This window comes from Mustela erminea, chromosome 13 (genome assembly GCF_009829155.1).
Source record: "Mustela erminea isolate mMusErm1 chromosome 13, mMusErm1.Pri, whole genome shotgun sequence".
In the NCBI taxonomy this organism is placed as follows: Eukaryota; Metazoa; Chordata; class Mammalia; order Carnivora; family Mustelidae; genus Mustela; species Mustela erminea.
In genome coordinates this window covers 47,720,226-47,746,043 of record NC_045626.1, presented here as the reverse complement: position 1 = coordinate 47,746,043, position 25,818 = coordinate 47,720,226, and the positions used below count along the sequence as shown (strand labels likewise).

At 37.5% G+C, this 25,818-nt stretch overlaps 1 protein-coding gene across 6 annotated transcripts in view; it reads left to right on the top strand.

Annotated features, from left to right (window-relative positions):
* The first annotated feature begins 2,437 nt into the window (after positions 1-2,437).
* The window catches only part of RBBP8 (RB binding protein 8, endonuclease), a 146,270-nt gene continuing 122,889 nt past the window's right edge, over positions 2,438-25,818 (top strand). For 4 of the 6 annotated variants that reach the window (XM_032310040.1, XM_032310036.1, XM_032310039.1 and 1 more), the window contains exons 1-2: positions 21,588-21,690; positions 24,406-24,612. In XM_032310040.1, the coding sequence (XP_032165931.1) occupies positions 24,504-24,612 (109 nt within the window). In that variant the 5' untranslated portion in view covers positions 21,588-21,690; positions 24,406-24,503. Of the gene's footprint in view, positions 2,620-20,823; positions 20,923-21,451; positions 21,538-21,587; positions 21,691-24,405; positions 24,613-25,818 lie in introns of those variants that run through there. The other 2 variants (XM_032310037.1, XM_032310038.1) reach the window with 2 other exon arrangements.

The following is a 25,818-nucleotide window of genomic DNA, read 5'->3' as shown; positions in this document are numbered from 1 at the left end:
TCAGGTTCCCTGCTTAGCAGGGAGCCTGGTTCTCCCCTTCCCTCTGCCTGCTGCTCCCCCTGCTTGTGTGCACGCACGCTCTCCCTCTGTCAAATAAATAAAATCTTAAAAAAAAAAAAAATAGAGGAGAGCCTGGGTGGCTCAGTGGGTTACACGTCTGCCTTCAGCTCAGGTCATGATCTTGGGGTCCTGGGATCTAGCCCCGTATTGGGCTGTCTGCTCAGGAGGGAGCCTGCTTCCCCCTCCCCCTCTGCCTGCTTGTCTGATTACTTGTGGTCTCTCTCTCTCTCTGCCAAATAAATAAATAAAACCTTTTTTAAAAATAATAGAAATAAACATTCACATGTTTAACTACCATATTTAACAAGTTTTACTTTTAGCTGACATTTTATGGGGCCTTTACTGATTTGGGATAATACCTCACATGAATTACAGTAGTTGAAGCTTTCAGTAACTCTAGAGGATAGGTACTATTATTTTCATTCACATTTTATAAGTAAAACAGATGTTTAATTCACGTGACAAAACTAATTTAAGGGAACAAAACTGGATGGAAACCAACCAAGTCTTTCTGACTCCCAAAGTCCATTTTTCTAGCCAATTAAGCAATCTTGTTAATTTATACACACTTCACTCTAGAGCATGGGTCAGCAAACTATAGCCTACTCATCAAATCCATCCTATCACCTGTTTTTATAAAGTTTTATTGCAATATAGCCACGCCCATTCTTTGACTATGGTTTATGTCTGCATTTGTGCTATAATGTCAGAGGTGAATAGTTGAAACAGACAATCTGTCCCACGAACCCTACATATTTATTCTTTAATCATTTGTGGAAAAACTTGCTGAAAATAACCTTATTACAAGTTTTGAGGTCATGGTGTCCTCTGGGACTTTCAAAGCTTTTATTACTGTATCAAATCAAAAACATTCTTTTTATTGTTCCCTCAACCTTTTGTTATCCTGCAGATAGTAATCTTTGGTCATGGTTAAAAAAGAAAGTCTCTAAACCAATCTCCTTTGTGAAGTCTTTCCCATACTCAATCATACTTGCTCCCTTTTCTGTGCTCCTACCTCAATTATTATAATTATAGTACTTAATGCAGTTTCATTCACATAATAGCTACCAGTTGTGATTCCTTAGGATCTAGCAAGTGCTGGGCCTGAGTAGATATTTACTTAATAAGCATTTACTAAATGCTTTCTAAGTGTCAGTGTTCTAGACACTGGTGATATAAAAGTAAATATAGCAACTTTTAATATAGAAGAGAGACTGAGCAGAGAGTCTGGGCCCATGGTCCCTGCCACAGCGGCAGCAGATCACCAGAGTGTTGAGGTACATTCAGACCTACGGAATCAGAATCTCTGGAGGTAAGTAAGGCCCAGTGATCTGTTCATAATCAGCACTTCAGGTGATACATAAGTAGGAAAGTTTGAGAACCACTGCATCAGTAGATAGGAAAGGCTGTTTCTAAATAAGCAAATATTATGAGAAGAACAAATCTCACTTGATCCCTCTTAACACAACCAGTTTCTGTCAAAATATGATCATCTGTTGTTTATTTCTTCCTTCCAAAAGATTACTAGGCATACTTAACTGGGAACTTGGACCTTGCTCCCCTCTCTTACTAAACTTCTCTTTTATACATTTTAACCCTGTACCTGGCACAGTTCCTGGCACATAGTAAGTATCAATGATTTGTGTTCAATTGTTGAATATCCAAGGTGTCCTAGCCTGTAGAAATAGGAGTTTTTCCAGCTTTAGACTGGAATGATACGAAGATCATTTGAGTACAAGGAAGATAACATACACAGGCAAACATCTGATCAACCTATACCTTGTTTTCCTCCCTCTAGAAATTCTTCCTTCTAGTTCTCAGGGCCACTACCCTTGTGGGGAATATGAACCTCCCTCTCAAGGCTAAACTAGACCAAGCAGAGCCAAGCGGACTAGTGGAAGAGGTCAGGCGTTATGGATTCTTCTTCATTGTAGATAATCTCTTTCTAGAGGCTTTAATCTGCAGAAAGCCCTGGAGTACATTTTAAAAAGGATTACCTACCTCTGAGGCTGATAGATACTCAAGTATCTACAATGAGAGGTTTATAACAATGGACTTTTGCTATGCCTGACATAGATCTATCCCTCCCACTAGAACTCTGAATTATTTTGCTGGAGGCTACAACATTCTGAGTAGTTTGTCGGGAGTTGATGGGAGGTGGGGATAACTCACCCATACAAGCTTAGCAGAGCTGAGCCGCTGCAGCTTGTTGGGCTAGCCTTTGATGCAGACTGGTTGGACAGGTTCTGGGTCTACAGAAGAACCGGTCTGACTGGCCTGTTATGCCAACATATTCTGGTTTGATTCCATGTTCCACAGACGGTAGAAACCTGCCCAGCCAGTTAAATGAAAGGCATATTAGGTTATCCATTGCACACTGTATATAGCTTAGATGCAGCAGGACTCTTTCACATAGCAGTAGTGTCTAGCAAACTCTATAGAGTGGCTTCTAGAGAGGTGGCTTCCTCTGATTTACAGTTAAAGTTCGTAGCTTCAGAAGTCAGAAGTGAAACACCTTATGCTTTTGACCCAGAGCAGAGTTTCTAAATAAATTGAAAGGTAAGTTAACATGTTTTTTATATTCCTCAATTTTCTATGCACTTTTTGAAGGTTAAATTAAGAAATGTTTAAACAGATATCTATTTTTAATATGATAATACCTGGATTATACCTTTTCTGTAAAGTTGGTTAGATATTGTTTCATGATACACATAAGTTCATTGATTTGTTTAGATAAAGATTATTTGATATAAAATACACTAGACTTCTGCTACACTTTTCTGTAAGTTGGGCATGGCTATCTATAGTCATGAAGAAAGCTGGGTTGAATAATTTTGCTAAATATATTCACCTATTAATGATTCATCTTAAGCCATCTACTTCTTTGATAATATACTATTATGTTTTATAGGCTGTTGCTATATGGTAACAATTTTATATAGTAAATCTAATTGTGAATATGATAATAATTGCCTTTTTAAGGCATATTAAATAGTGTTGGCCTGCCTGGTGATCCTAAGTACATTACAGGAACAATTCACAGAAAGAATTGGGGAGTGTGAAAAACAAAGATTGTGGAATCTGGTAACTGATTAACTATTGGAGCTCAAAAGTACTCTCTGAGCTGAATAGAAAGGAATGAAGACAGGTTTTGTCATGCCTATGAGGTCCGAAAAACTTTTTAAGTTAAAGAATATTTGGATCTTCCCTTTATATTATATTTTAAAATAATTATTTTACCCCTCTCTTCCACTGATGCAATTAATTTATTTTTAAGAAGTTTGTGTCATTTAAAATCAAAGTTACCAATCCCTTTTTATTTATTTTGGTTACCAAACTCCCCTCTTCGTTATTAATATTGGATTGAATTAAATGCACATATCTTCCGGGCATCAATTAACATAGCAGCTGACATATGAATTTATCTGGGAATTAAAATAACTTTTAAAACAGAATCATACTAAATACTTTCCTGTCAAGAGCTATTTGTAGGTCATTTTAACATGACTTTGTTTTAAACTGAGCAAGACTGATGCATCTTTTTCATTGTCCCTAGGGTCCTCACTTTGTCATGATGTTCAAACTCAAAGGCTCTAAGAGTTTCTTTAGGATGTTATTAAAGGATTTTTTTTTAAGTGAGAAATAATGTTCAGATGAGATATCATTTTTTTGCAGGGAAGGTTTGGATGCTTTTCAGTCCCACTCAAAGGCAATTCTGCACAAAACTTCTGAAAATTCAGCCAAACTTCTAAAAAGCTAGGTAATGTTGAATCTGCATAAGGTATATGCTGATTCAGCAAACAAAGCAATTTTATTCAGCATAAACTGTATTCTGACTATTTTAGGGAGGAATCTGGATCAAAATTTTCTGTCGGTTGAATGCTTCTCTTTTCAATTAGTTTTTGGGCAAGGTAGAGATATGTGTCATTACAGTACACTTTGTGTTTCTGGTAAGTATGTTATATGTATTAATTTTAAAAATTTTAAACCATAGTGTGTTTAAAATACAGAGTTTACTGTTTAAAGATAAATTTAAGTGAGGATTCCAATTTATTTAGTGAGCATCTTTTATGTTTATGGTTTTGAGGAAAGCTATTTAGAAACTAGATATATATTTCATATAAAATATATGGGTAAAATTTCAAGCCTAAGTGCACTCTGGAGAGGGATTCTACAACTTTCATAAAATAGAATTTTCAGTTTCAAATATATGAAAGTCCTATTAAATATAACCTTTGTGTATTTCCTGTAAATTGACCCCTTTAAAATACTGATGCATTGTGATGTTTTGTTAAGATTAAGGACATATGGATTTATAAATCAAATTAGGAAGCTGTAAATGTATGTGTGTATATTTTATATAGCCCTACATTATCTGTGGGTCTGGGTCAAAAAGTTTTCTACTCATCTAAAAATCTCTTTATTCCTTAAAAGAAGTCACTGGACACATTCCTTTGTCCTTATTCCTAGCCACTCAGTTTCGCACAATGACTCTTTTTGTCAACAATGCTAGCTTTCTTAACAACTGCAACCTCTTTCCTTCCTGAATTCTTCATATGTTTCCTACAAAAAGCACTTAGAATCATGAAATTTTTAAGCTTAAAGAACTCTTAAAGAATAATTCATGCAGAAGCACCTAGGTGGCTTAGTCAGTTAAGCACCTGACGCTTGATCTCAGCTCAGGTCTTGATCTTAGGGCCATGAATGCAAGCCCTACACTGGCTCCTCACTGGGCCAGGAGCTTACTTGAAAATAAATAAGTAAATAATGCATCCAAGTCCTCATTTTTCAGTTGAATAAAAAACCCCAAACGTAGTTAAATCCCTACTCTTCACTCTAAAGGTGGAGCTGGGACCAGAACACCCCAGTTTCCAGAATACAAGCCCAAACCAATATTTTTCACTATCCTACACTGAGTCATCTGAATATTACATTAAATCTAATCTACATTTTCTAAAAGAATTGTAAAAAGGTAAAATTATGGTATGTTATGAGTCTCTGCTGACTCATAAACAATAAAAATGCTTATTTTCTTAGTACATATGCTTAGGATATAGTTTAGGATTTGCCTAAGAAGCTAGTACTTCTAAAATTTGGTTAGAGGGGCTCAGTCGGTAAGCGTCTGCCTTCAGCTCAGGTCATGTTCTCAGGGTCCTGGGACTGAGACCCACACTGGGCTCTCCGCTCAGCGGCAAGTTTGCTTCTTCCTGTCCCTCTCCCTCTGTGATCTCTCTGGCTCTCACTCCCTCTCAAATAAATACATAAAATCCAAAAAATAAAATAAAATTTTGTTAGAATTGGCAGGAAAGTTTCAATAAGAATTGTGCAAATGCAAAACCCTTTAGAGGTAATAGAACATGTTTCTTAAGGGGTAAGACTCTTAATACAGTGCTTTGCACAGAAGTTCTCAAAAAATGTTTTAAATGTTTTTAACTTAAGAAATTCCAAAAAAAATGGGGCCACAGAAACTTTGAGAACCAAAGGCTCAAAAATTCCACTTCTGATTCCTAGAACTAAAGTTAATTCTCCTAATCCCCTTATTTTTTCACAGGTAAACTCCTACCTGAAGGATGCTTCTTAACTTTGGTAAATTCAGTTCAGCCCAAGTGGACTCTAAAAAATAATCACTTCATTTGTTTCTCATTTTTAAAATCAAGAGAAAAGGAAGTACACTGGAAAACATATGAGCTTTTGAGTTAAACTAAGATGAATATGAATACTGGCTGTTACAAACTAACTTACCCTTGGGAATTAACTCTGAATTCTCTTTCCTCCGTCTGTAAGTTAAGGAAGCTAATACCATTCTCTCAGTTGTTGGGAGGATTAAATGAGATACTGTGCCTAAAACTCCTAGCATAGCCACTAGAACATGGTAGGTGCAACAAATGTCAATATCCTTCCCACCTCTTTAAAAGAACATATAATAAATTTCAGCAAATGGCTTAAGTGAGAGAAGTCAAAACTTAGCTTGAAATACATATTTTTTAAGAGAAATAACAACTAAATTAGCAAACTCAGAGGTATCAAGGAGGAAAGCCTTCTCCCGCACTATGGTGCTTCTAGCCAGACTCAGAATCAAACTGACATGAGACAGATTAACATGGGAAAATCAAACTGTTGTTTGGGGAATCCACATGGACATGAAATTCCAAAGACAATGAGGCAACATAAAACTTATATGAGCAAGGAGAGGGGTAGGGTCTGATGATACAAAGATGAGGAAGACCATTCCCAAGAAGGTGAAAGGAGGGGTTTGGAAAAATAAAGGTTGTCTTATTATGCAGATAGGTTCCTTAGGTAAAGGAGAATTTCCCTTTTTTTTTCTTTTTTTTTAAGTGGGCTCCTCACCTAATGTAGGGTTTGAACTCACAACCCTGAGATCAAGAGTTATATGATCTATTGACTGAACCAGCAAAGAACCCCTAAAATTTCAAATTTTAATCATCTATACCAAAGGAAGGAACTATAACATGGATAGTACAAATTATACCTTAATTGTGCCTCACATCTAGGTTTTTCAAAGACAGTTCATTTCTATTCGTATCTATTATTTTATATGACATCAGATTAGTTGGCCAAAGATTTCTATATGCTCTAAGGCTTGTGTTCTTTCTAGTGCTAATTGAGTTATTTCTTCAGGGCTCTAGAATATGTTTGTTCCTCCAAAAGATTCTCTTCCAAATTAAATTTATTGTAGTATTAACTTATATTTTATTCTCTTGATAATAAATAATGATAGAGGGATTGAGTCCAAAATGTGTTTGGTATAAGAAGTAGGATGGACTAGGATTTAACATTTCCTAAAAGTAATACTAAATAAGGGATAAATTGATTAAGAGATGAAATCAATGAGCAAAGTTCACACATGAGATATTATGAAATGTTATATCGTGGGTCACAAAGAAGTTCAGGGGGCACCTGGGTGGCTCAGTGGGTTAAAGCCTCTGCCTTCAGCTCAGGTCATGATCTCAGGGTCCTAGGATGGTGCCCCACATCAGGCTCTCTGCTCAGCAGGGAGCCTGCTTCCCCCTCTCTCTGCCTGCCTCTCTGCTTACTTGTAATCTGTCAAATAAATAAATAAAATCTTAAAAAAAAAAAAAAAAGGAGTTCAGAATAGTGTGACAAAACCTTCTAAGAACTTGCCTAACTAAAGTTGGGTCAAGGGGGTACCTGATTGGCTCAGCTGGAAGAGCATGTAACTCTTGATCTTGGGGTCATGAGTTCAAGCCCCATGCTGAGTGTAGAGATTACTAAAAAAACAAAAAACAAAAACACTTAAAAATAAATAAACAAAGTTGGGTTGATGACACATCTCCCAGGGTGTAAATAAAAAGCAGGAAAAAGATTATGAATTGATGTTAGAACAAAAAAAAAGATTCACTTACAACACAAACTGATCTTAGTGAGCTCTTGCAATCAACTTTAATTTCCTGAGAGATTTTTTTTTAAAGATTTATTTATTTATTTGAAAGAAAGAAGGTACACATGCACAGGCATGAGCAGTGGGAAGAGGCAGAAGGAAAGAATGCCAAGCGGACTCCCTGCTGAGCACAGAGCCAAACAGAGGGGCTGGATCTCATGACTCCTCTGAGAGACAAAACCAAGAGTCAGACACTTAGTGACTATGCCAGCCAGAAGCCCCAAATTGTTTTTCTCTTAAAGTAAAAAGCTTGTATATAGATGGTATACCTAAAGAAAAAATACCACTTCAACAATGTAGCCCACTAATTATGTAACATTCTTATTAAAACTATTTTATTAGATACATAAACAATTTAGTTTTATTTGACTACTCATTAAATTAGTATTCAATTTGCCTATTTATTTTCATGCTTTTTGAATGGGTATTACCATAAACAATTGAAAAGAAGACAGGGAGTAACATAAATTTAAAATATATTTTTGAAATATTTCTTTATGGGGCGCCTGGTTGACTCAGTCAGTAGAGAACTCAACTCTTAATCTTGGGGTTGTGAGTTCAAGCCCCACATTGGACATAGAGCTTGCTTTAAAAAAAAGATAATTATTTTAAATTTCTGCATAAAATAGTTGATTTGGATAAACAGGCACTACCAACCAAACTTCCTATGGATCAAAGACTAACTAGGAAATAGAAAATGTTATAGCTCATTCTTAAAGACATACAGACTTAAAATCAATCAGAAAACTATTGCCTTAGAAGTTATATATTACTGACAAAGTGAAAATATAACTTGCACAGCAAATTTTTAGTTTCAAAGTTCTATCTGAAGTCTATTCCCTATTGCCTATCACAAGCACAGTAACTTGGATTAGGAATGATAAACACTTCCCTCCAACATGAAAACATTTTAAATCTAAAGAATTTCTAAATGAATCTTGAAACATTAAGAAATACAGTATCAGTAACTTTATGTAGCTTACAGTACAACATATACTGACATGGAACAATATTATAGAACTCTGTGATGTAGATGTCTATAAAAAAAATCTACATTTAATATATACAGGTCTAAATTTGAAGGGCAAGGTCTCCTAACTGAAAGTAGATGGTAAAATCAGTCACATCTCTATAAAAATATAAATATTGTAACCAATTTTCAATAATACAATAATTACTGAGTGGTAAATACCATCTACAAAGCATTTTAGTGAACTGTTAAATTCTGTTCTAGTCACCTTCCCAGCAATTGTTGAACAAAATTTAAAACAAACATACGTTGCTCAGGAATAAGTATACTATTTTTTAACTATAATATCGAACTAGCCACCAGGACCTGGCTACAGGCCATTCAGCAAGAAAACTGTTCAGTTCAATCCAGCATGATAATATCAGTCTCTTTTTACACAGCTTTGCTTGTTAAGATGTGAGTGTTTACATCTTTGAGATTAATGGCATGTTGTTCTAGTTCCATCAATAAGTATAAATTAAACACATCTAGCAAAAACACATCTCAGCGTTCATTGGTACCATAAGAAGCCACATGTTTATACTAATATTAAAGCCAAGTTAGTAATACCAAATCAAATTTCTACAGAAGAAGAACACAGTGACTCTGAAATTAAAATTGGGTTATCTTTTTAATCTGACTTCTCAGTCTGTGGTTTATTAGCTCCGTTTATTAGAACATGTGATTAATGGTATCCTGATACTAATTCAGTCCCTGTGGAGTAAATTGGCTTTCATTTATTGCATAGTCACAGATTATCCTCAGTGGTATTATCACTGTAATAACTTATCAATGCTTCTCAAAGTGCAGTCTGTAGACCACCTGACTCACTTGGAGGATGATTATTAAAAATACAGATTTCTAAACTTCATTCTAGACATATCCCATTAGAATCTCTGGTGGGTAGATCCTATGAATCTACATATTTACATATTTTCCAGATTATTCTAATGTCCAGTAAAGTTCTAAAAGTGGCAAGAAAAGATTCTCCCAGGACCCTTAGGAGCCATGAAGCTGCCTCAGGCCTGCCTGCCAGAAGATGAGAGAGAGGTAGTTAAGAGTTGCCTCATAGATTGCTAATTTCCTCACATTTTCAGGGAGTGCTTCTGTTTCTAAAGGCCTCAGAGAAGCCCCAGGTGAAGGGCTGTCGGGTTTCACCTTCATGAATCTGGTTGCCATTGGAATGGTTAAAGCAAGCAGGGTCCAAGAGTTGTCCAGTACCTCACTATTATAGGACAAACAGGATCAAACTGCTTTTTCCTTAATTAACCAATATAATTTTAACTAATACACTAAGAAACTAAAATGGATTTTCTGAGAAATGTGTAAAGCAATTTCAAAGAGGCAAGTGAGGAACTTTAGCCTATTTTTGTCTGATGTATTTGATCCATTCCCACAAAACCTGAGATGCACTGAAACTTGATCTTTTGTGAGAAAGGCATTTTCTAATAAACTACATTTCATTTCCTGAATTTGGCTGCCAATTTTTAAAGGGCCAGACCACACCAAATGAACAATTAGTATGTACTCTGTAAATAGTTTTATGTCCAGTATTGATCTACATTAGTCTACATTGCTAAAATTATAGTAAAAATAGATTGACTACACTGGGCCCTCAAGAAACACTTCTCATTATAGCGAAATACAGAATTTTGAATAGTAGAAGTTTGTGTTGGACTATGTCCAAGAGGGTCTGGTTACAAGAACTAATTCATTATAACCTTTATGTGATCTTGGAGCATGGGTCTAAAGAATACATTAGAGAAAGGCTCTAGTCAAGTAGGTTAAAAACAAAACTGAAATAACCAGTTATGTGCTTTACTTAAGTAAATATCGTATTTGTTGCATAATAAAAACTTAGTTTAGAGAAAATGAGGAAGAAATAGGAATAAGTAAAAAATAAATCTAATTAAAAGTGTATCTTTCATTTAACTTGAATTATGTTAAAATCAAATATCTGAGTTTTTAAAAACAACCCTCTTTTAGACAGTGGTTAAGTAAGCTAATGAATTCATAAGGGTGAAATAGAAAAACTGGACTGAAAAGGGCATAGAATAAAAAAAGGAGAGGAGGGACGCCTGGGTGGCTCAGTTGGTTAAGTGGCTGCCTTCGGCTCAGGTCATGATCCCAGCGTCCTGGGATCAAGTCCCACATCAGGCTCCTTGCTCCGTGGGGAGCCTACTTCTCCCTCTGCCACTCTGTCTGCCTGTGCTCACTCTCTTTGTCTCTCTGACAAATAAATAAATAAAATCTTAAAAAAAAAAAAAAAAGGAGAGGACACATACTGTTGAACAAAGGCCATTAAGAAGAGATACTATTTTCAGAAGGAGTTATCAAATATACACAGATCTTTACTAAATTAGCTCAGATCACAATCAACTTGATGCCAACACCCCCTTTCTTGCAACTGAAGCAGAGTAGATCATAAATCTGTTAGGTAAATAATTTCTTACAACCACAAATTTCTTTCTTTTTTTTTTTTTTTTTTAAGTTATTTATTTATTTATTTATTTTTTAATTTTTTTCATTTTATTATTATTTTTTTTATTTCCAGCATAACAGTATTCATTATTTTTGCACCACACCCCGTGCTCCATGCAATCCGTGCCCTCTATAATACCCACCACCTGGTACCCCAACCTCCCACCCCCCGTCCCTTCAAAACCCTCAGATTGTTTTTCAGAGTCCATAGTCTCTCATGATTCACCTCCCCTTCCAATTTCCCCCAACTCCCTTCTCCACTCTAAGTCCCCATGTTCTCCATGCTATTTATTATGCTCCACAAATAAGTGAAACCATATGATAATTGACTCTCTCTGCTTGACTTATTTCACTCAGCATAATCTCTTCCAGTCCTGTCCATGTTGCTACAAAAGTTGGGTATTCATCCTTTCTGATGGAGGCATAATACTCTATTCCCAGGGGTACAGGTCTGTGAATCACCAGGTTTACACACTTCACAGCACTCACCAAAGCACATACCCTCCCCAATGTCCATAATCCCACCCCCTTCTCCCAAACCCCCTCCCCCCAGCAACCACAAATTTCTAAAGTACATGAAGAAATTAGTTTCCCCTTTCTATACTGTTTTGCAGTTGGGCTAGATGATTTTTAAAGTCCCTTGGTATATAACAGAAATAACACCAATATAATAATTCTACCTGACTTATTTAAACCTAATTACATGAATCAAATAAGATATCTAAAAGCATTTACATTGTAATTTAATCCCTTCTATAATTATAAATGTCTCAATTTCCGTAACAATTCAATAATTTCACTATGATTACATAACTTCAGCAATTGAAGAGATCTCTCTGATCAGCTGTACTTCTTAAATCTATTAACCACAATTTCTTACACTATTTAGATACATCTATAATTATTCAAACCCATCAACAATCTTGTATGTAAATTACCCAAGGTACGTATTACCTTCTTATTACTGATAAACTGAGGCACAGAGAAATTAAATTACTTGTTCAGTAGAATTAATTTTAGTAGAATTAAGTAGAATCAGTAGAATTTAATTTAAGAATTAAAATTCATTCAACAAATTAGGTGGAGCTGTTGATTTCTCACTGTCAACCACTACAAATACATTATATACTTGCAGTTTCCAGAACTCACAATGATTCCCCTTAGCAGAACCTTTGCACATGCCTTCTGCCTGGAAAGCCATCTACCACTCTGCTCCCAATAGGCAAGTTGCTTCAAACTTCTATGACATCGTCCTTAAGAAATTTCACATATAGGGGTGTCTGGGTGGCTCAGTCAGTTAAGCATCTGCCTTTGGCTCAGGTCATGATCTCAGGGTCCTGGGATCGAGCCCCACATCCGGCTCCCTGCTCATGCTTTTCCCTTTGCGCTTTCCCCTGCTTGTGCTCTCTGTGTCAAATAAATAAATAAAATCTTTAAAAAAATAGAAATTTCACATATATTCTTTTACAATAATCCCTTTGGACACAGTAAGTATAAGTATTCTCATTTTTTGGTTGGGGAAATAAGATTTGTCTAGGAAACATACAGATTAACAGAGATAGGGCTAGAGTTTAAATCTTAAATTCTGGGTCCTGTCTCCAGCTCAGGACTTGCACAAAACTATAGGCCAGGAATATGTCTATATGCCATCATCAATGTAGAACACAGTTTTGGGGGGCATTCCCTGCTCTGGTCCCTTCTGAGATATCAACATAATTCAAGACCCCTCCATCAATTTAATTTTAAACTTCCAACATGGACGAAGCTAAAACTTCGGGCTGGAAGAGCTACCACAAACACTTTTGCTAACTCCATTAAGCCAATTTATGGAGCACCCGGGTGGCTCAGTGGGTTAAGCCTCTGCTTTCAGCTCAGGTCATGATCTCAGGGTCCTGGGATTGAGCCCGCTTCAGGCTCTCTGCTCAGCGGGAAGCCTGCTTCTCCCTCTCTTTGCCTGCCTCTCTGCCTACTTATGATCTCTCTGTCAAGTGAATAAATAAAATCTTAAAAAGAAAAGGTCAATTATATTCATCTCTCAAATGTCCACCATTATAAGACACATAAAAGAATGCATATGCCATAATTTCTACTAAGTATAATTGTTAATGCAGAAAGTCTACAAAATGAACTGAAATTCATCCATATAATAGGTGCCTCACTTCAACCCTGAATGAGATGGCCCAATTTATTTTCCTTTTCTAAATTATGAGACAAATTACTATCAAATTTTAAAGTCATTTTAGTGACCTCATATAAGTTTCTGAAATAAATAGAAAGATGTACCAAGACTAAAAATGAGCCTGTAGGTAATAAATTTTTTTGAGGGGCACCTGGGTGGCTTAGTGGGTTAAGCCTCTGCCTTCAACTCAGGTCATGATCTCAGGGTCCTGGGATCAAACCCCACATGGAGCTCTCTGCTCAGCAGGGCACCTGCTTCCCCTTCCCTCTCTGCCTGCCTCTCTGCCTACTTGTCATCTCTCTCTCTTTGTCAAATAAATAAATAAATCTTTATAAATAGGTATAATTATTGATCAAAATTCAGAAACTTTATTTATTTTCTCAAAAATAGTTTTTAAGTTAAAAAAATAGAAAAGCACAGAATAAGCTTTATGTAGATTTTATTATTCAAAAATAATATGGTGTATTGAAACGAGCAAAGATATAGGATTAATGGCCAGAAAACTGGGTTTGGCGTCTTGGGTCAACTTACCTACTAGTTTGTACATACAGTGTTAGTCAAACCACCTAATTTCTCAACCTCTGTGAAAAGATGAAAACTGTAACTCTTCTACCTTTATGACACAGTTATTTTTAGGTTCAAAGAGAAGATACATAGGAAAAGTACTTTGTATCTTACTATAGCTAATTGTTTCGAATCCATTTTTCTATCAGTATTAAACCACTTCTCAACTCATAGGGAATTTCAGAGTAGTAGCGATTAAGTCAAAAAGTATAATCCTTTTATGGCTTATATTATCTATACCAAAATATTCTTTAAAAACAATTTAGATTGATCTGTACATAGTTGTGAAGGAAATACTCTTGACTACAAAGAGTCATATAAATCTTCCCTTTTTTATTAGTTTATATTTCAAATACCTTAAAGCTTCTGACCATATGATTTATCACCCAAACCAGGACATTTTTAGAGTAAACAGGAGCTCTATTAATAATTAAACCAGAACAATAGATATTAACGAGACCTACTGCTAGTAAGCCAGGGGTATGGCCACTTTATTTATTTATTTATTTATTTATTTTTAAGATTTCATTTATTTACTTGACAGAGAGTGAGAGAGATCACAAGTAGGCTGAGAGGCTGGCAGAAAGAGATGGGGAAGCAGGCTCCCTGCTGAGCAGAGAGCCTGATGCAGGACTGAATCCCAGGACCCTGGGATCACAACCTGAGCGGAAGGCAGAGGCTTAACCCACTGAGCCACCCAGGCCCCCCAAGTCACTTTAAAGAAGCATATTAAAAGGGCACCTGGGTGGCTCAGTCGTTAAGCATCTGCCTTTGGTTTGGGTCATGATCCCAGCATCGAAGCCTGCTTTTCCTTCTCCCACTCCCCTTGCTTGTGTTCCCTCTCTCACTGTATCTCTCTGTCAAATAAATAAATAAATAAAATCTTTAAAAATATATATTAGGTTTGTCTTAGTATCCCAAATAATCCACAAAAATAGTCATTAAGGGTGTGAGGTAAATTAAACATAATTTAATTTCTAATACTTCTGACTATAACTTAAGTAAAATTTATAAAGTCTTGGTCAAAACTGAAGGTCTTCACTAAGAACTAAATTTTGAATGCAAAACATTTTGGAAAGGTAACTATCAAAGCTTCCTTAAACCTAGAACTGACATATGGATTAGGAAAAGCAAAAAGCTGATATTTTAAACAAAGTCTATTTTTCTCCAACATAGTTAGAATAGAGAAAAATTGAGAAACAAAGTCTGCCAGTGTGTTTGAAAACATACCTGTAATGTGTGAGGCATGAGTACATTAAAGATCACAACTATTTGTCAGGATTGAATAAATTGATGGAAAAAACAGCATATAAGATGCAAATCATTTTTTTAAAAAGTGGACAAAGCAATGAATATTAAATGTGTTTGCTCTTGTGAACCTACTAAGGAATGCTTTAATTGAGTCCAACTGTTAGAGATTTATCCCTAGAGTTAATCCTTCATAATACTTCGCATTTACATTACTGTATATAAATATTGTTCCCACAGCTTCCATCATGGTGGCATATGTAAACTAGATTTACTGGATAAAAAGGAAAATATTAGTTTTTTACAAGATTCTCAAAATAAAATCCACTTTTCTATTCTATAGTCTTAGTGCTCGCTCTTAAATTCTTTTATCACCTCCACAGCAATTAAGCGCTGAAGTTCTTATAAGTCAGTGTTAGGAGATAAGACATAAGGGCTAACAAAATTCCTGGGCTTCATAGACCTATACGCATAGGTATGAAATATTACCAAGGAGCCATTATATTATAAAATCGTTGACCTGGAAGAAGTCCCTTTCCATTCACAAAAGTCATTTGCCGTAACAGATCATTAGCATTCTTGATCAGCCTGCCATCAGTTTAAACCTAGGCACCTAACCAAGCATAGAGCGTATCATGTAGTGTATAGAAATCTTTATTAAGTATAAAGAGATTGTTCCTAAATTAGACAAATTATATATGTAATAAAACTCTGCCCATGACTGATGTGAAATGAAGTAGCTAAGTGAATGACATTTAAAAACACAAACAAAAAAATTCTTTTGTTTATAAAGAGAAATGAAGAAGGTATATGGAGGCATAGTAAAAATCAAAACAAAGCTTCTGATATCTAAGTTGGAAGTTGGCCAGAATACATGAGGCTAATTTTTCTAATTGGAAAGCAATGTATAATCTTTAATGTTCATTGTAAGTACCTTAATGACCATTTAAGACTGCCAAAATAAAAACTGTAATACTGACATCCTTTGTAGAATGTTAAATACATTTCTTAAAACAATTATAAAACTGCTCAACCCAACTGGAATCTTGCCACCATCAATTCAAATCATAAACAAAACATTTGGCACTTGGGGCAAGATCAACAACTGATATATACTCTTACCCCCAAACAACATTTAGTATTTATTGTAAATAACTTAAAAAACTAAATCAAGTGTTCAAGTTGACACAAATGCTGACAGTTAACATAATTTTCTTTTGTCTCAAAACTTCTTTTCCTTCTTATCTCTCAGTCTTTTGTCTTGTTCTTGAAGTAGTTCTAACTGTAGACAGCCCACCCCAGTTTACTAGTATTGTGTGCTCATATTACAGGATGGTATTATGTAAATAATCATAATGGGTTTAATCACTTTTAAAATTTTTTGCCTGGGCGGGGCGCCTGGGTGGCTCAGTGGGTTAAGCCTCTGCCTTCAGCTCGGGTCATGGTCCCAGGGTCCTGGGATGGAGCCCCGCATTGGGTTCTCTGCTCAGAGGGGAGCCTGCCTCCCCTTCTCTCTCTCTGCCTGCCTATCTGCCTACTTGTGATCTCTGTCTGTCAAATAAATAAATAAACTCTTTAAAAAAAAAAAGAAAGAAAGAAAAAGAAATGCAGCTAATCCAAAATGAGTTGTGCTGTATCATTAATAATTTTTTATATTGATCATATTTGGGCAATGGAGAGCCACTAAGTGTTTTAAGCAAGGAAATGCCAGGATCAGAAATAATGGTTTAGATTTCTGGCAGCTGTGTGGAGACCTCGTTAAGGCAAGGAAGCCTGGAAGCAAGGAGGCTATAGTCTATGTAAGAAATATTAGGGCTGGGATGCTTGGGTGGCTCAGCGGGTTAAACCTCTGCCTTTGGCTCAGGTCATGATCTCGGGGTCCTGGGATAGAGCCCTGCATTGGGCTTTCTACTTGGCAGGGAGCCTGCCTCCCCCCACCTCTCTGTCTGCTGCTCTGCCTACTTGTGATTTCTCTCTCTCTCTCTCTCTGTTAAATAAACAAATAAAGTTAAAAAAAAAAAAGAAGAAAGAAGTATCAGGGCTGAAACAAGGGCATAAGGGAATGGAAAGGAAAGCACTAATTCAAAACTATTATTCAGGAGATAACAATATAAAATGGGGATTTACTTGTCCTGACTCCATGGAAACGGGTTTGATTTTATTCTAAGGTGATGGGAAGACCCTGGGATGTTTTTAGCAGGGCAACATCTTGTTCTGACTTCGGTTTTTTGTTTTTTGGGGTTTTTTTTTAAGATTTTATTTGAGAGAGAGAGAGAGAGTGAGAGAGTGCAAGCAAAGGGAGAGGCGATGGAGAAGCATACTCCCCACTGAGCAGGAAGCCCCACACAGCTCCATCCCAGGACCCTGAGATCATGACCTGAGCCACCTAGGTGTCCCTGACTTTAGGGCTTTTTGTTTTGTTTTGTTAAAGATTTTATGTATTTATTTGACAGAGAGAGACACAGCAAGTGAGGGAACACAAGCAGGAGGAGTCGGAGAGGGAGAAGCAAGCTTCCCACTGAGCAAGGAGCCCGACTGTGAGGCTCCATCCCAGGATTCTGGTATCATGACCTGAGCCAAAGGCTGACACTTCACAACTGAGCCACTCAGCCTCCCCTATTTTAAGAATTAATTGATGCCCTACATGAGATTTGAAACCACGTAATTTTAGTGATATCAGTCTAACCTGCTATGTGATTTTCCCTCTGCAACCCTCAGCTACCCAACTGTAGAGTTAAGCAGATTGTACAATCAACAAAAAGTTTGTTTTAAAATGATGTGAGTTAGATGATTTTAAAATTCCAAAATTCTACAGTTCTAAGAATCCTAGAGTTATTACAGCAACCACACAATTTTTCTTACTGTGGCTAAATGTACAAATGTATGTAATATAAAATTCACCATTTTAATTATTTCACCACACAATTTTTAAGCCAAGCACCCTAACCAGGGAATTCTATTGAGTTATAGGTATGCTAGGACATTTAAAATTCCAGCCCTCAAGGGGGCATTGCTGATGGGGTACGGTGAGGGGTGAGGAGGTGGAGTCCAACTTTTGCTGTCTCTGGATGGAAGAAGCCTTATCTTTTTATTATAATATGTAATACAAATATTCATTTTCCAAGTATTGGAAAAGTTTGGGAACACTGTTCAAAGCCATGAAGTTTTCTCACGTATCTTTAGGACCTCATAATTTAATCTACCATGTGGGTCTTATAGCTTCCATTGGGAGAGAATATCTATGAGTATGCCCACCATTTCTTTATATATTTTTTTTTAAATGGAAGATTTGCCTTTTTTTTTTTAAAGATTTATTTATTTATTTATTTGACGGTGGGGGGGGGGGGAAGCAGGCTCTACACTGAGCAGAAAGCCCGACATGGGGCTCGATCCCAGGACCCTAAGATCATGACCCAAGCCGAAGAAGGCAGAGGCCTAAACCACTGAGCCACCCAGGCACCCACCATTTCTACACCAAAATGACCATCATAAACTCTCACACGGAGAATCTATGAATTTTGAATGGATTCAAAGATTTTTCTCCACTTACATAAAAAATCCCATTACAGATGTTCAATTTATTCATTTATCCACATAGTACTCACTTTATGGGAGGCAATGAGTTAGTTTGTGACAGTAAAACGGTGAACAACAAGACAAACAAAAAAAGTAAACAAGACATGTTTTTTTTTTTTTAAAGATTTTATTTATTTATTTGACAGAGAGAAATCACAAGTAGATGGAGAGGCAGGCAGAGAGAGAGAGAGGGAAGCAGGCTCCCTGCTGAGCAGAGAGCCCGACGTGAGACTCGATCCCAGGACCCTGAGATCATGACCTGAGCCGAAGGCAGCGGCTTAACCCACTGAGCCACCCAGGCGCCCAAGACATGGTTTTGACCTCAAAAAAGTTAGTGTGTGAGGAGAGAGAATTAATTAAATAATTAAAACCAGTAAGTACAAGATTGGAAGGTACATAGTGCTATAAGAGGATTTAATAGAAAAGACTATTAAAACAAGATATAAAGATAATAAGTAGCTAGGCAAAGGGCAGGGGTAGGTTTGGTTCATAACTCCAAACAGAAGCAAAGGCATGCAAAGACCTAGTGGACACTAAAGTCAGTGAGGCCTGGAGACACAGTAAAGGCAGTTCAAAGGGACTATCTTAAGAGTAACAATAAGCCACTGAAGGGTATAAGCAGCCGTTATCAGATTTATTTTTCAGAAAGATCACAGTAGCTATAGTCTAAAGGCTCAAAGTTGGTAAAATTTAAGGTGGGAGGAGAAAAAATATTAATTTCCATTTTTTCTCCACCTTTAAAAAAATTGTCTTTGTAGGTCATGCGTTAGCTCAGAAGTCCTAATAAGGGCTAGCTTTTTTCTGAGCCCCTACTGTGTATCTAAACACTGTACTAAGCAGTTTACATGCACTAACTCATTTCCTCTTCATAACCTTATGAGTTTGGTACTATTATCCTCATTTTACAGGTAAGAAAAAGAGACAGAGGTTAAGAAATCAGTCTAAGGTCATTTGGTAAGGAAGTATTAGAGCAGGATTCAAAACCAGGAAGTCGGTCTCCAGAGCCTGACTTAACCATTAGACTACACACCATTTTTCAACAATACATGTACACATTTTCTTCTTCTTCTTCTTCTTCTTCTTCTTCTTCTTCTTCTTCTTCTTAAGTAAGCTCTATGCCCAACGTGGAGCTTGAACTCACAACCTCAAGATCAAGAATTGCTTACTGTACCAACTGAGCCAACCAGGCGCCCTTATTTTTTTTTTTAATGTATACAATTTAAATTTTAAATATATGCATGATTTGAGAATACTCAAATATTTTCTGAACACCAGTGATGAGAAAGGTTTAGGTGGGTTTTTTTGGTTGGGTGGATAGACTACAAGAGTAGGTAAGAGAAAGTGGTATTTCGGAATATGGTGGTGGTGAAGGAAAGAAGGGGATTAATTTGGAATCTATCTGGTAAGTAAAACTGAAAGGACTTGGTGATAGATTGGATAGGGTAAGAATTAAAGGGGAAAAAGGTGTCAAGGCTCATTCTTTGGATTCTGACTCATTTCCTCTGACTTGCATAAATGCATTGGACAGTGGAGCTTTAAGCAGAGGCCAGAGGAACAGGTTAGGTTTTTTGTTCTTAGTGTTTCTTTGGACAAGTACACTGCTATTTCAATATACTGTTAAATGACAAACTAATTACAAGTTCTTTCCATTTATAACAAAACTTTGTTTCCATTTTAAACATTCATACAAGCAATTATGCCTGGATTATAATAGAAATAACAATCAATTTGTCACCCATTTTCTTTAAAAGTATAATGAATGAAGTCATAAAATTTGGAAGCCAATGACAGTTACTGTAATAGTGTAATGAAGATTCAGCAACCCTCTCCCCTAAAGAAACCAATGTTCCTATAACACTGTTAGAATGGTACAGAAACATCCTGTTGGATGCAGTTCCAAGGAGTAAGCTCTGATAATCATCCCTTAACACTGGGACGGAGTGGAGAAATTATCTTCACAGTTTGCACTTATGATTTCCTAAATACCACTTAACTTTTAGAAGTTCAGAGTGCTCTCCTGTCTTCCTCCCAGATTTTACAAGAATTACAATAAAGTACTCAGCTGGTTTAAAAGATTCTGTGATTCTAGCTTATTCTGCTTATTTTTAACTTCATTTGCAGAATAGCTAATGCTAAAATGCTTCTTTTAGAAACCAAAACATACTAGCGTTGTGAAGGTTACAAACAGCCACGGGAAGGATTTATTTTTTAAAACATTAAATTACCTAACAGGTTGTTGTTCCAACAAAAAAAAACGCTGGTCATTCTGATTCCGTCTCATTTCAGGGTCTTCAGGAACCTTCCATTTAACCTCAGCAAAATACACATCGTTTGGCTACACGGCCTCACCTCCCGGTGCTGTCGGGTCACAGCACTAAACTGCAGGTAATAGCTACCAGGCAGAAGCTACGTTAGCTTGATCCGTATCCATTCCCCCATCAGTTAGCTTTAACTTTCCATGCGGAACTGGCCGCTCACACGAGCTTTCCTGAAAGGTGCTAAAGTCAGACATGCCAAAGGCTTGAGGTTCCCCAAACAGAAAAAGCTTGCGCTTTCTCCAGGGCGTCTCAACAAAAATCCTGCGGCGGCCGCAAGCTGCTGGAGCCGCTCCCGATCGCGCAGAGGCTGGCGCTCCACTCTCCGGTCACAGCCCTCGGATTGGGGACACACCAGCCACCACGCTCCTCGGCTACAGGAGCGCCGGGGAACCGCCTCTCTTCGCCGCGGGAGGAGGGGCATGACGTGGCGGGAACTCCCGCGTGACGTCGAGCGCGCTCTAAGTGGGGGGCGGGTCTGGGCACCTCCCAACCCGGCCGGTGGCCCTCGGGCCCTCCCCCACCCCCAGAAAGCGCGGGCAGCCCTGAGGGGCCGGCTTTCCCGGAGGGGGTTTGGCTGACTAGTGAGGGGAAGAAAAGCAAGCCGCTGCCTCTTCACAGCCCCGAAGCCGTGCCTGCTTCCGTGCTGAGGTTTTCGAGAATCTCTGAGGCAATCTTGGAAGCCGTGAGTAAAGAGGAACTTCCTTTCCCCAATCCTGAGCGGGGTTCGTAGCGGCTACTTCCGGTCTCGAGCTGCCGGCCGAACACAGGCGTTTGGCCCTCAAGTTGTGGTAAGCCCTCAGGGAGCACACTGGGGCCCGGCTAAACTCGGATGGAGGTGAGTCGGAGGGAGGCGAGCTTGCGCTCCCTGGGCTTCTTCCGTCTCCCGCGTCCGCTGAGGACTCACCTACCGGGGCCGAGTCCGCCCCGCGCATGCGCCGGGGGCGCCGTGCGCGCTTTCCGCTCCCGTAGCGCCTCAGGCTTTTGGAACCTTTGGGAGACTGAGGCGCGCGGGAGTGGGTGGTGTCTACGGGTCCTGGGACAGGATCCTCTCGACCTCTGCTTGGCTTGTAAGAGGACCAGCCCAAGCCCCTATTCGGTTATCTCAGGCACCTGTGTGACTCCAGGCGCGGCTCTTGCCCTACCTGTGTGAGAATATGTGTGGTGGATGCGACAGGAAAGAAGTATTTTACGGAGCACGTTCCCTGCAGTGGTCTGCCCCGCTGCAGGATGCACAGAAATGTATTAAATTATGACAGACCTTTGAGCCCGGGATGCACCTGGAGACACAAGTGCACGTTTCTGCGAAATTAAGGCACCTCATCCTGCATCGATAACGGTTCAGGCCAAAAGAGAGATTCTGACCAAAGTGCTGGGCGTGCACTTTAGGTTGGAGAGGATTTTGAGAGCCAGAATTTGCAGGTTTAGTGTTGTGTTGATAAATTGTTTTTTTGTGGGGAAATTTTTTTTTCTTAAGATTTTGTTTACTTATTGGACAGAGACCCAGCGAGAGAGGGAACTCAAGCCGGGGGAGTGGATGAGGGAGAAGGAGACTCCTCCAAGGGCAGGGAGCCCGACATGGGGCTCGATTCCAGGACTCTGGGATCATGACCTGAGTTGAAGGCAGGCGCTTAACGACTGAGCCACCCAGGTGCCCCTGAAGATAGATTTTAAAATGCTTGTTTTACGCGGTTGATTTTAAGCAGTTTCATACAATGCAATTTTAAATTATTCATTAAAGTAATTAAAACTTTGTTTTAAACTATTACTTCATAGAAATAAGTATTTTTCTTGGGCTAAAGTATTTTGTGGTTAATTAGCATCCTTGGCGCCCCTCCCCTCACCTCCTTACCTTTGCCTTCCATAGCGTGGGACCTAATTGTATGAACTTGGGCGAGTCATTTAATCTCTTAAACCTGTTTTTCTAAAAGGAAATTAATAACAGTAACTGTTCTATAGAGTTCTCCAGATGAAGTTTTTAAAAATGGCTATAAAACAGCACGGTAGCTGTTATATAGTAAACAACAAATGGTAACTTTTGTTGACAATAGGTCTGTTATCTTTTAGGGTTAAGAAAGAGTAGAAGTCCGGCCTCTTTGGAATAAAGCTGTATTAATTCATGCACCCAACCCCTCTTTTAAAAACCTTATTATGGAAATAATAAATGTACACAAGAGAGAGACTAGAAATACGAACTCTGTCACAGACTCATCCATTACCCTCTTCCAGTAATTGTCAAAGCAGCCCTTCTTGTTTCATCTCTTTACCCAACATTTTTTGTTTGTTTTACCTGGAATACTTGAAAGCAAATACAGAACAGGTGAATTTACCTGTAAACATATCAGTATGTATCTCTTTAAGAGCTAAGGACTTTTTTTAATATGAGCACATTTTAATACCCAAGACAATTAAAAATAATTCTCTAACATTATCTAAAATCTAGTACATGTTCAGTTTTCACTGATTGTCTCAAAAAAAACCTAAATCACAATTTTTAAAAAGCTTAATACAAGTGTATTTTTACAGTATTTCTCTAGAGCTTTTCAAAGTGACTTCAGTCATAATCTTGCTCCTTTAGAAATGTCATTGCTGGGACACCTGGGTGGCATAGTCAGTTGAGCATAGGACTCTTGATTTCAGAGTTGTGAGTTCAAGCCCCACATTAAGCATGGAGCCTGCTTTTAAAAAAAAAAAAAAAAAAAAAGTCATTGCTTATTTTAGCCTCATTATCAGAGACCTTGAGAAATGGTTTTAAGAGACACTTACATCAATTTGGGTACATTAAATGGTAAGGCATTGGCTAAAGAGCCATATGTGAGATATAGTAGACTTGTTAATCATTTGACTTTTAAGTAGTAGCTAGTTAATGGTTTCACCTTAAAGACGCATATTAAAATATTTATGAATCCACTTGAACTTCTTAGTATCCTGTTGCTTCCTTTGGGGGCTACACAAGTAATAGTCGTTTCACCTCTACTCTCAGAGGGGCACAAAATGGCCTTACACTTTTTTGCCTTGTTACTAGACATTTCTGTATTCATAGATCTTTGCTGTGCCTATGTCTTGCTCACTTATTTCCTTTGTTATGAGAAAGGTATTCAAATCTTCAAGTATATTAATCACAATCACCTTTCTTGCTCTTTTATAAGATTTGTGCTTCTATGAATATTTAAGTTTAAGTCAAGAGTATTTCAGAATGTTTTCCAGTTTTTGTTGCACTCCATATCAAAAGTTCAACAAAGGAATAAATTATTTTAGAATGGTGAATCAATGAATACTGAGCGTGAATGACTACAAACTTCTCAATAGCAGAATCATCGCAAGTAAGTTCTTTCTAGGAAGAATAAGAGAAAATTTGCCTGAAAATTTAGCTTAACTAAGGACCAAATACCTGAAATCAGGGTTGTCACCATAATCATCTTCACTTCCCATCCCCCAAATTCTCAAAGTGGTTGGTTGTAGGTAAATAAGGAAAACTTGAGAAGAGCTGGCTGACTTCAAATTACATACATATAAATGCAAAATTCATTTATGTTGCAATCTGTCGTTTCAGGTATTTCAACTGTCAAAGACAACTTCATACCTATATAATGTAACAGAAAAAGGTCAGAAAACATTAGGCATATAGAAGTGTGGTGCATATTAAGCAAGATGAACATCTCTGGAAGCAGTTGTGGAAGCCCTAGTTCTGTAGATATATCTAATGACTTTAAGGAACTTTGGACAAAACTAAAAGAGTATCATGATAAAGAAGTACAAGGTAAAATCTTTTTTTAAAAATACTTATAGCAGTATTCTATTGAGAATAATAGTGATAACTAACTGTGACAGTTCAGAGATCTCATTTTTAAAGGACCTTTATTATTGTAATTTTTTGTGATCAGTTATGGCTAAATTGTTGCTTTATAACCATAGACAACTACTATAGGATGTAGTACCTGCACAATATATAGTTATTTACTTATGGTAATATGTGTGGTGTTGTGGAAAGGGCATAGAGATTGTTGATTGAAGATCTGGATTTGAATTCTAAATTCATTTATCTGTTTGCTCTATGATCTCAGCCAAGTTATGTAACCTTTAAACTTAATTTTTTTCTGTAAGATTATTCCCAAGATTCTTTATAGACTTTGAAATACTACTTAAGTTATTCTTCAAAGCTTTGGGAATCTTTGCTACCAGGCACTGAGATATAAAAGTTAATGGTAGTTTGCCTTCAAAGAGCCTGCAGTCTAATAGAGGTAGAATCATGTAAACAGGTAATTATAGTATAATGACATAAGAGCAAAAGCGTTTATATGAAGTGCAATGAGTATACGGAGGATTCAGCTATTATGGTTGGAATAGGTATATAAATATTTGTGATTGTGTTAAAATGTACTCCATGTAAAAGAATTTTCTATAAAAGGTAAACTCAAGGTTTGATATTAGTATCTTTCTAGTTCTGTGACTTTAACATAAAACATTTTCCCCATGTAGGGGAAATGCTTAGTTTTACATTTGTTTCTTGCTGCAACTATAGGTTTAATACTACAGTGCTTTACAGCTTTCACATTACACTGGGGTGCCATTAAAACACAATCCACCTAAATCTATAGTATGTGGGTCTGTATTGGAACTTTCCTGTGGTAAGTGTTGTTTCTGGCAGAACCTCATCATAATGGACTCATCATGAATTAATGGGTTCTGAAACAGAACCCTAGAAGTATTCTTCCATGCTCCAGTGTACTCGGGAGACACTTATTCAAGGGATGCACTTACCATAGGCCACAATTTGTGAATATGAATGAGTCATATATAGTTATTGTTCTTTTTGGGTTTTTTTTTTAAGATTTTATTTATTTATTTGACAGGCAGAGATCACAAGTAGGCAGAGAGGCAGGCCGAGAGGAGGAAGCAGACTCCCTGTGGAGCAGAGAGCCCGATGTGGGGTTCAATCCCAGTACCCTGGGATCATGACCTGAGC